The following is a 12,192-nucleotide window of genomic DNA, read 5'->3' on the forward strand; positions in this document are numbered from 1 at the left end:
CGCGCACACAGAGAGAGACACGCGCACACAGAGAGAGACACGCGCACACAGAGAGAGACACGCGCACACAGAGAGAGACACGCGCACACAGAGAGAGACACGCGCACACAGAGAGAGACACGCGCACACAGAGAGAGACACGCGCACACAGAGAGAGACACGCGCACACAGAGAGAGACACGCGCACACAGAGAGAGACACGCGCACACAGAGAGAGACACGCGCACACAGAGAGAGACACGCGCACACAGAGAGAGACACGCGCACACAGAGAGAGACACGCGCACACAGAGAGAGACACGCGCACACAGAGAGAGACACGCGCACACAGAGAGAGACACGCACACACAGAGAGAGACACGCACACACAGAGAGAGACACACACACACACACACACACACACACACATACACACACAGCTGAATAGATTCAGGAAAGTCTAGATTCTTTCATGGATTGGGCAAAAGTTTGGCAATGGAGTTAAACATGTGGAAATGTAAGATGCTGGGAATGGATAAGAATAATCAAAATGGGGCCGATATAATGCAAGGGCTGATGTCACAGCCCTTGCATTATATAGGTCTTGGAGTGTGTCACACAGGAGAAGGATCTGTGGGTAGTAATATATGCGGGGGGTAAGCCGAAAGGACAGTGCCAGTCAGTTATAGGTAAAGCAAACAGGGTGTTTCGGTTGTATTTGTAGGAGATAAATTATAAATCAAAATAGGTGGTATTAACATTTTACAATAATTTAGTGAAGCTCAATCTGGAATATTGTGTTCAGTGTTAATCACACAACTAAAGAAGGGTATGGCTGCCATAAAGAGGGTTAGCGTAGAATGACTAGATTGATTCCGGGCCTAGCTAGACTAAGCTTTGACAAGTGGCAGAAGGAAACAGGTCTTTATACAATAGAAAGGAGGAGATTATGAATGGATCTGATCGAGATGTTTCAGATAATGAAGGGTGTAGAAGGAAAAAATGGAGAGGTTGTTTTTTTTCTGTAGAATACCACCGTTTAGAGGCCATTTTTTCCCCCGCGAAGCGGGGGTTGGCCTTTTCGGGGACCGTGGTTGTTGTTGTTTTTTGGTCTCCTTTTTGAAGCAATGTTTTACGGCCGGATGCCCTTCCTGCCGCCAACCCTGTTTGTCGCCTTTTTACGATAAACAGGGAATTACCAGTGAACTGGTACTCAATTTGCCGACCTCGGAAGGGATGACGGGCTGAGTCAACCCCCCTGGCGTTAATTCAGCAATCGACCGGGATTCGAACCCAGGATCCTAAGCTGGCACCCTAGACATCTGTAGAATGATGGACAGTAATAGGAACAGGAACAACAGCCTGAGGGTGAAGAACAGGAGAGTTAGGTTGACGTTGATGCACGGGTGTTTGAGTCAGAGAGTAGTTGATGCATGGAATGGTCTCCATGGAAAGGCTATGGCAGCAGAGACAGGTGGATGGATTTAAACTGGAATTTGATATATACCGAGATTCGGTACTCAAAGAGGGGTATACGAGTATTGGTAAGATTGTGCAGGCTTGATTGGCCTTGTGGCCTCCTGCATTGAATTTCCTTGTGTGATTCCTTATGTCACCACACCATTCGGCCAATAATTGGTTCACGAGTTATCAAGTGACCACTATATTCGTCATGTGTGTGCGTCTGTCTGTCTGTGTGTGTGTGTTTACTGTTTACTGTAGTTATCATTTGAGTACCAGTTCACTGGTAATTCCCTGTTTGTCGTTAAAGGCGGCAAAAAGGGTTGGCGTAAGGAAGGGCATCCGGCCGTAAAACATTGCTTCAAAAAGGGGACCAAAAAACAACAACAACCATGGTTCCCGAAAAAGGCCAACCCCCGCTTTGCGGGGAAAAATGGCCTCTAAAGGTGGTTATTATTATGTTATATATATTGTTGCGAATATGGAATTTGGCCTCCATATCCGCTTGTAAATATTCCCCTATTTCTCCAATACTCCCCAACTTTCCCCAATCCCCCATTCCCTAGTCCCATTGCATGTAAATAACACTCAGTAGAGCCGACCTTCCCCTTATTCCCCCATTAAATGTCGTGCCCAGGTCCACCGCACCACACGTAGACAACTTTCGGACATCTTCCTAGTTATTCTTAGTCTATGTCAGTTAAGGCCTCGTCTCCATTAATTATGACTCTTCGTTGCACCAGAATGTGATTATATGGCATCAGTAGTGAGTTTAGGACCTTTCCCATACCTCCTTCCATCTTCTTCCCCAACAATTACAACAACAACAGAGGAGATGGCGGCGGAGCGGGGGAGGATGCGTCCTCACACCGGCTCGATTAGCGCCATTGACCACGCGCTCCACGGGGTTACCACGAAGGGGCTTCTTGTCAGCTCCTCGTCAAGGGCGGAGCCTGGTAAACCCCCCCGCACGCACCCAATGAGAAGCAACGTGCCGATTCCATCTGGGGCGGCGCTAACGAGCCGAGGGCGTGTCACTCCCCGCCGGATATACGCGGCCCCGCGCCGGATGTGAGAGAGATGCGCCCCGAGCTGGAAAAAGAAGGACCTGCGAGCGCTGAGAGAGAAAGGCCCGCCTGTGAAAGAACGTCCCCTCCGAGCGCTGTGAAACCTCCCGCATCTCTGGACCGGACCGGGTCGATTCTAACCTTTGAGCACAGGTGCACCTGGAGCCATCGCTACCCGCCTGTCCTTTCCATCAACCCCCGTGTGAGTCAGCCGTTGTCCCGTTTGCCTGTCGTCTGTTGGGGAATAATATAAGATTGTGTCTAAGTGCTTGTCTTTCTATGTTGTACCTCTAGCCCCTGTAATCTAACCTTTTCCGTAACGAATATAATCTCCTCCGGAGGTCTTGAGAACCGTATCCCTGGTGTCGTCATTTTATAACCCAGCCGGGTGTCTTCTTTTTCTTATTGAGCCAGCGTGGCGCGGCTTCGTCAACGTCGAGTATAATCGGTAACTTGTGCAGACGTGGTCATACCAAAACCGCTCGGTAAACTAACATCTAAGCCACGTCTGTAACAATATACTGTTTCTCATATATTTATATGTTTATTCTTTGTTGATGTGATTTTAATGTGTTTGTTAAACTACATTTATATGATATTTTATGTTTGTTCAACTACATTTCAAAGCATGGAAACCACAAACAATATAATTAATTGTACAGTAACGGCTAGAAGTTACAAGTTAAAAGAAACTATAGAATTAATTACATGTAAAACCTCAAATATAGTTTACCTATTGACCTGTAGCAAATGTGCGATGCAATATGTTGGTGCATTGATGGGTTGACTGACTGCCTGGACGCAACTGAGGTTGTGGATCTACTGATGTACCATCTATTGATGTGGATCCATGATCGAGGTTGTGGGTCCGCCGTTTGGAGAGGTCCTGGGCTGAAAGGATCGAAACCTCGAGTTGAATATGGGATGTTGAATATGGGATGTTGTTGAATATGGGAAAATAAAGTTGAATATGGGATGTTGTGAAATTAACATCATTTACAACAATCCTTTCAATTATTTATATTTAAGTTTAGGAACAACCGATACTGTGTGTGTGGTGTGTGGTGTGTGGTTGTGTGGTTGTGTGTGTGTGTGTGGTGTGTGTGTGTGTGTGAAACAGAAATGAAAAAACGAGATGTGTGTTCCGCAGCATAACTACCCGATGATATCATCCGATCTTGATGAGACTTGGGTGGGAGGTTGATATGATCTAGTTGTGTCCTGCCGAGAGTGGGCGTATGGCGCCCATTCTGGGCGGAGCCACGCCCGAAAAAGATGTCTTTTTAGGGGTTAATCAAGTTCAAGCTACATCTTCTCCGAGGGTTTTGGTGGAATCTGACAGGGGTTTCGATATTTGGTTAGGCCAATGTCATGTGTTTAGCCCCACGGAGCTCGATTTTTCATTTTCGCCCCAAGGTCAAGGTCACAATGTCACGAAATTTAGAAAAGTCGATTTTTGATGGTTTTATTACATTGTTCGCTTCCTGATAGGGTGAAATGTCGTACATGATCTTATATTATCACATACATAATGAAATACAAGTTTTCTAACAAATTTCAGAATCCTCGACCTTTGACCTTCAAAGGTCAAAGTTTCAAAGTTGTTGGAATCGAACCGAATTTTCGGTATTATGTAGCTAACTAACCTCATAACTGATTATACATAATTTTCTATCTCATTTCAAGGTCAGTAACCTTCGTTTTGACATTTCAAGGTCACAAAGGTCAAATTTTCAAAGTTGTCGGAATCGAACCGAATTTTCGGTATTGTGCAGCTAACGTCTCAAAACAGATAATACATTCCTATTTATATTTTTTCAATGTCGGTTTTGACCTTTGTCATTGAATACCGCTCGCTCGTAAACCATCGTCGTCTCCTGACTTGTCTGCATTTATGATTCATTGATCAGAAATTTAACATAACCTCCCTGTTTCACCCTCTCTCATTTTGCTTTCCATCATCTTCATATTCAGCACATGCATTGAAGCAGGAAAAGTGCCCCGATATAGGTATTGATTGCCAACATCAATGACTGGCTCTTGGCATGCACCAATACCACCCAAACCCACCACTTGTTTTCAGACCCATCTTTGTTTCAACAACCTTGGGCAACTCTTGCTGAAACTATGGCCCTTAGCCTTTTCTTCCTGTTCCAAGTTAAATAAGCTGATGCGCTTTGGGGGAGGGGAAGGTGGGATGAAGGGATGGGGATCCATTTGTCCTTTTTTTCTTTTTTTCTTTTTTTTTTCTCCATGTATTGTTTGATATTGATACATCTGAAATGCCACAAAAATGGTTGTGATTGTTCTGCAAACACGCACAAGAAAGTCTTATTCTTTCCAATTATCTGAGCACATATCTAAATGCAACAGAAGGAAAGTTGTTGAAGTGTTGCAACTAATTTTCCCCTAAACCTCACCCTGTCTTTCGGCAGCCTGAGCGAGAGTTTCTTCACTGTCAAGGGAGCGGCGCTCTTCCTTCCACGTGGCAATGGCACATCCTCCCCACGAACCGGTCACCGCAGAAGCAAGCACGCAGGTACCTATTCCACTTGCTCTTCCCTTCACCTCTTCCATTTCTTACGACGGGGGTGCAGATGTATTTTCACCGTCCGCTCACTCCCACTTGCTCCATTTGTTATGCATCGAAAAACATTGATATTTTCTCCACTCTGCTGAATTTTTTTTCCAATTTAATGATACAGCCCACCATTGCCATTGTTTGCCACCGTCTGTTGAGGTGGGGGGGAGGAGGTTGGCATGAAATACCTTAAGAAAGTTCAGAATGTGTAAATTAGCATGCTCCGTATGCCGTGAAGAACCCATCTCTATGTACATAAGTAGGCCGTCTGTCCAGGTAAGAGCGTTTGCATGTCGCCATAAGGAGGGTGGTTTTGTGCTAATTAATTATAGGGTCTGTAAGGTTAAATTCCCCTGTACGTTATTGCCTCCCTGTGATTTTTCCCTAAAGTTGTTATTGCATTCGGCCAGCCAGGAAATAGAGGGCTCAGTAAAAGAACAACTATAACAAATGTAACAACTATAACAACTATAACATAGTTGTTATAGTAACTATATATATATATAGTAACTATATATATATAGTAACTATATATAATAACTATATATAGTAACTATATATATATAGTAACTATATATAAGAACAACTATAACAAACAAAATAACACTGGGACTGACACAATCTGTCAATTTCCCAACCCGGATCTCAGTCAACGGAGAATCTTCTCTTCTAGACTTGGTTATGACTAACTTCCCTGAAAATGTCTGCTGCTCTTCTTCTGCTCCAATCGGCTCTTCTGATCATGTGCTTGTTAAAGTGGACATCTCTCTGACCATTTTCAGAGAGCCTCCTCAGCGTCGACGAGTCTGGCATTTCACTCAGGCCAACTGGCACGGTCTTCAAGCAGCCATCAATCATCTGGACTGGTCTCCCATCTCTACTGCCTCTGACATCAACTCATCCTGGGAATTCTTCCAAAGTAAATTGCTCTCTCTCATGCACAGTTTTATCCCTTCTCGTCTTCAGTTGTCATACCCTTCCTCCCGTCCATGGTACACGGAATCTTGTGGTGAGGCTATTGCCCAGAAACAACTTGCTTTCGTCTCCTGGAAAGCAAATCCAACGGAAGGAAATCTCATTTCCTTTCACAAAGCCCGAAACAAGTGTGTGTCCACCCTCAGGAGAGCCAGGAAACAATATCTCTCCGTCCTCAGGACCGAACTCTCTTATCTGTCTCCCTCTTCCAAATCCTGGTGGCGTCTGGTAAAATCTGTTTCTGGTGTTTGTTCCCCCGCCATCCCCTCCCTCACCTTAAATGGCCACACGGCTGACTCCGCACGTGAAAAAGCCAAATGCCTCAACTCTGTGTTTGCCTCTAAATCTTGTGTCCCAAACCCATCCCCCTCTGTACCCACCGTACCCAGTCGTACCCAGCTGCTCCTGGACTCTGTGTCCTTTCCTCCTGACAAGGTGGAAAAGTGTCTGTCAACCCTCGACTCGATTCTGCAACTGGACCTGACGGCATCAGCCCACGGGTCCTAAAATCATGTTCTTCCGCTCTTTCACTCCCTCTCTCTGTTCTCTTCACCCTCTCTTTTGCTCAAGGTCATCTTCCATCTGCTTGGAAATCTGCCAACATCACCGCTTTGCACAAAAAAGGTGCAAAAACAGATCCCAGCAACTACAGACCAATCAGCCTTCTCCCAATTATCAGCAAGGTCATGGAATCCATCATTGCTTCAGATATGAAATCTTTCCTCTTCTCCAATGGCTTGATCTCTGATCATCAATTTGGTTTCAGACCTGGACACTCCACTCTGGACATGCTGCTTCTGCTTTCTCAACAATGGATGGAGGTCCTCAATGCCAAACAGGAAATTAGAGCAGTCTCCCTTGACATATCACGTGCCTTCGATACAGTCTGGCACCCCGCTCTGCTCACCAAACTCTCCTCTTTTGGTATCCATGGAAATCTCCACGCATGGCTGGCGGACTTCCTCTCTAGTCGTAGTCAACGTGTGGCCCTGAATGGGTTTCTCTCATCTCCTCTTCCTGTTCAGGCTGGAGTTCCCCAAGGCAGTGTTCTGGGCCCTGTGCTTTTTCTGGTCTTCATCAATGATCTCTCTGACTCTCTTGAAAATCCTCTCTATCTCTTTGCTGACGACTCTACTCTCTGTCGCTCCATTCTTCATTCCTCAGATCGGCAGTCTGCAGCCTCCTCACTCTCTGCAGACCTTGACAAAATCAAAGACTGGGCAAACAAGTGGAACATGTCTTTCAATCCTGACAAATCTCACACTCTTACGATGTCTCTCCGAAAAGACCGACTGGACAACCCTCCCATCCACTTTCTGAATAATCCTCTCCAAGAAGTTCTGTCACTCAAGCTTTTGGGTCTCACTATCTGCCATGATCTTTCCTGGAAAAACCACATTTCAAATCTGGCCTCCAAAGCCAGTCGCCGACTGGGCATCCTCCGTCGTGCGAAGTCCTTCCTTGGCACACCTGAGCTCCTCACCACATTCAAGGCTTTCATCCGCAGCTCAATGGAATACTGCTCTCCCCTCTGGGCTGGTGCTCCTGCCTCACACCTAGCTCGCCTTCGCGCTGTTGAAACCAAAGCATTCAGAATCATTGGAATCTCCCGCGATGAAGCTAACTCCAAGGGCCTCTCACTCACTCACCGCAGGCAGGTTGGTGGTCTTTCCGTCTTCTACCGACTCCTCTCTGGCCTTGCCCCCCCCCAGCTCTTTCTGGGCTCTGTCCCGCAAATATTCCTACAGGTCGCACAAGATCTGCCTGCAACCCTCTTTTGGTTAAACTGCCAAAATCAAGACTCTCTGCTCACCTTCACTCCTTCATTCCTCTTTTCTCCCGCCTCTGGAACAAACTCCCTCACTCTCTTCAATCCCACTCCACCCTCCAAGTCTTTAAAACAGCTGTTCACCACCATCTCTTATCTTCCCCCATCCAAAACCTTGATCTTTTCTACCCCCGCTAATTTCACCCCAATTCCCCTTTTTGAAATACCAACTTCTGTCCTGGAAGTCCTTGGTGACCTTGTGCTTTATACTTCTCCCTCCCCCCCCCCCCCCCTCCTCCCCCCCTTCCCATGCCTCCTCCCCCCGGGCCCTCTCCCTTCCACACATCTCCCTTTTCTCGGATGTTGTGTTTGTGTGCTTCCCCTTTTCTCCCCATCTTGTCTTCCGCTCCCTCTTTTTGTGTATTTTGTTTGTCTGGTCGATTTGTTTGTGAAGTAAATGTTAGCTCTTTCACGAGCCTCGATTCAGTATCCAAAAAAAAATAAAAAAAAAATATTGTACTCATTCGCTCACAGCACCGCCAGGGCCGACAGAAATAGCATTTGCCGATCGGCATGTAAATCCTGCCTCACGACCGCCGACATCATCTGAACATTCCCGAACGACGACTAGACTCCGCCTCCCGATGACTCGTAACGGGGAGGCCACGCCCCGGCCTTCGTGATTGAGTAGCGCTCGATGATTGGACAGAGTGTGACGTCAGCTTGGAATTTTCGGGAGCTCGTGGGGAAAAACGCCGTCTCGCTATTTTTGGTCTCTTGATGCTGGCAGTTATTGGAAGTAGTCGCATTTTGCTCGCTTGGTCCTGGCGTTTGATGGAGGCGGTCGCTTGGTTTTGCATGGGAGGACGATGGGTGCTTGTTTGTGTGTGCCGGAGAGAGCATCGGAGCAGTGTTAGCAACGAGGGACCCTGCCTGCTTGCCTCATGCCGGCGGCTGGCTACTGGCGTGATTCCGAGCCATCTTGTGCATTTCCCGCACGGGGGTTTGAGGCGACGACCAGCAAGCTTTACCAGCCATTTGGGGATGCAAAGCTAAGTGCCGGCACGATACAAAAGGCCATTATTTATTTTCTTTTACTTTCGTTTACTCCTTGTTTATATACGAGTCTGAGTGGAGACGTCTCAATTTAGGAAATCGTTTTTCACCTCAACATTTTTGTTGTCCTTGCATTTATTTTTATAAAATCATTGTTTGTCGAATTTTACATTACTTGTCTTGTTTTGTTTGTGTTTGTGGGTCGAGTCATTAAACCCCGTGTCGGCCGTCTGACCAGGTAAGACTCCAAACCTTCCTGTGCGCGCCAGAAATAATCCCGGAAGTTCGAAATACGCTTTCGCCAGGACCAAAGTTTGGAGTTGAAGCTCATTTCGGATATTTGTCTGAGGCCAGTCTTCATCAGACACGGACAGGACAATATGTATACAATGTATATATAGTGCATTCAGAAAGTATTCAGACCCCTTCACTTTTTTACTCCCGCGAGGGAGTAATGCATTCGATCGTGTCCGTGTGTGTGTGTTCGTGTGTTTGTGAACAAGTTATCTGGAAAAGTTCTGAACGGATTTGGATGAAAGTTGGTGGGATGATTGCCCTTGGGATAAGGAAGAATTGATTAGTTTTTGGTGAAGCTCAGGATATTATTTCGGATCCAGGAATTTTTTGAAGGATTGTTTACCATTGGAAGATAGGGCTCTTTTTTTTTTAAACATTATCTTGTGGCGGACACAAAAGCCCACTGGCGTGGTGACATCATTCCACGCACCGAGTGGGCGGTGGCCACGCCCGAGGGGTAGGCGTGGCCTCATGATATACCCCGGGCGACCAGCCCGGAGGAGTTCAGTGTTACAGTGTAGTCTTACAATAAAGACGTTTATATGTTACCGCTTGTCCGCTTCCTCCTTGCTCACAAGCAGCGCGCGTAACGCCGCGCTTTACTGGTGACCCTCGACATTGGATCTGCCGGAGCGATCCTTCCACACGCGACGCCATCGCCATGGCCGCCTTCGTCAAACTTCCGGAATTTTGGGAGGCTCAGGCCGAAGTCTGGTTCGTCCAGGCCGAAGCCCAATTTCAGCTTCGGCACCTCACCGGCGATGACACGCGCTACTGCCACGTCGTCGCCTCCCTCGGGCCCGGCACGGCCGCTCGAGTTGTGTCCGTCCTTCGCCACCCACCGGATGGCCACAAGTACGAGGCACTCAAGCGGCTACTCCTAGCCACGTTCAGCCTCACGGACGACGCACGGGCCGACCGCCTCCTGGATCTCCCCGAGCTCGGTGAGACGCGCCCGTCGGTCCGAATGGACCATATGCTGTCACTGTTGGGCGACGAAGCCCCCGGTTCGCTATTCCGGGCGCTTTTCCGTCGCCAACTTCCAGCGCAGGTTCGCCTCGCGTTGGCCGGGACCGGGCTAACGGAACCCCGAGCATTGGCGGCCGAGGCGGACAAGTACTTCGCCGCTTCGGACACGCGGGCGAGCGTTGGCGTGGCCGTCACGGCCTTCGACGCTGATGTTCCACAGCATCATCTTCTACAGCACGCTGATGTTCCACAGCATCATCTTCTACAGCACGCTGATGTTCCACAGCATCATCTTCTACAGCACGCTCATGTTCCACAGCATCATCTTCTACAGCACGCTGTGGTTCAGCAGCATGCTGATACGCACCTCGTGAACGCCGCCACGCCCCGCCCACCGCCGCGGCGAAAACCGCCACCGCGGGGAAACCCGTCGACTCCACCGGCCTGGCGGAGCCAGCCGCACTCCTCCAGCTCCACCACCTGGTGCTGGTTCCACGCCAAGTTCGGCCACGAAGCTCGGCGGTGTCATCCGCCGTGCTCCTTCAACGGGTCGGGAAACGCCCGGGCCGGCGCTCAATTGTGGCGATGAGCGCCGGCCGTTCGAGCAGCCTGCTGTTCATAACGGACACCTTCTCCGGGCGCCGTTACCTGTGCGACACGGGAGCACAGGTGAGTGTCATTCCCGCCGGCACGTCAGACAAGCACGCCGCGGGTGGGGGCCCCGCGCTGCTTGCCGCGAACGGGACGCCCATCCGTACGTACGGAAAACGCTGCCTCTCTCTGCGGTTTGGAGGGCAGGTTTTCCGATGGACGTTCGTCACCGCCGACGTGCCCATGGCACTGCTTGGCGCGGACTTCCTGTGCGCTAATGGGCTCCTGGTCGACGTCAAGCGCAGACGGCTTGTCCAGGCCGAGACGTTCAGCTCGCTCGCATGTGCGTTGCCCAGCTCAACGAGCGGCTTGCCAAGCGGCTTGCCGAACGATTCGGTTCCGGCCACGTTGGTCTGTACGCTTCCGGCAGCGGACGCATTCACCCGCCTCCTCGCCGGCTTCCCGGCCCTCACGCGGCCCACCTTCTCGGCGGGGGCCGTCAAGCACGGGGTGGCCCATCACATCCCCACCGTCGGGCCACCGGTCTACGCCCGGGCACGCCGCCTCGAGCCGACGAAGCTGGCGGTGGCAAAAGCGGAGTTCGCTACCCTGGAGCGACTCGGCATCGTTCGGCGCTCAGAGAGCGCTTGGGCGTCGCCGCTGCACATCGTGCCGAAGCCCGGCGGGGGATGGCGACCGTGCGGGGACTATCGCCGTCTCAATGACGCCACGACTCCCGACCGCTACCCCGTCCCCCACATTCAGGACTTTTCCGCCCGTTTGGCGGGCAGGTCCTTCTTCTCGAAGGTGGACCTCATACGCGGCTACCATCAGGTCCCCGTCAGGCCGGAGGACGTCCCGAAGACGGCGGTCATCACGCCATTCGGACTCTTCGAGTTCCTGCGCATGCCCTTCGGTCTGAAGAATGCGGCTCAGGCGTTCCAGCGACTGATGGACAGCGTCCTGCGCGACTTGGATTTTGTCTACGTCTACCTGGACGATATCCTCGTCGCCAGCGCGTCCCGCGAAGAGCACCTACGCCACCTCCGCACGCTCTTCGAACGCCTGGGCCAGCATGGCCTGATTGTGAACCCCGCAAAGTGCCGGTTCGGCGCCGCCACAATCGATTTTCTGGGGCACCGTGTCACCAGGCACGGCGCCGTCCCCCTGCCGGCCAAGGTGGAGGCGGTGAAGGGGTTTCCGCGCCCCCGCACGATCAGAGGGCTGCAGGAGTTCCTGGGCATGGTGAACTTTTACCATCGGTTCCTGCCCCGTATCGCCCAGCTCCTGCGCCCCCTGCACGAAGCTCTCCGAGGTAAGCCGGGCAAAGGCGACGTTACCTGGACCGAGCAGATGGACACGGCGTTCACGGGCGCGAAGCTCACCTTGGCTAACGCCACCATGCTCGCGCACCCGGCGCCCGATGCACCGATCGCCCTCACCACCGA

General features: G+C 50.3%; 1 protein-coding gene across 4 annotated transcripts in view; it reads left to right on the forward strand.

Moving 5' to 3' along the window:
- The window catches only part of LOC137415585 (protein phosphatase Slingshot homolog 2), a 276,350-nt gene that overhangs the window by 116,548 nt on the left and 147,610 nt on the right, over positions 1-12,192 (forward strand). For all 4 annotated transcript variants that reach the window (XM_078768025.1, XM_078768028.1, XM_078768026.1 and 1 more), the window contains one exon: positions 4,943-5,046. In XM_078768025.1, the coding sequence (XP_078624151.1) occupies positions 4,943-5,046 (104 nt within the window). The remainder of the gene's footprint in view (positions 1-4,942; positions 5,047-12,192) is intronic.

This window comes from Myxine glutinosa, chromosome 14, assembly GCF_964187855.1.
Source record: "Myxine glutinosa chromosome 14, kmMyxGlut1.1, whole genome shotgun sequence".
NCBI lineage: Eukaryota > Metazoa > Chordata > Myxini > Myxiniformes > Myxinidae > Myxine > Myxine glutinosa.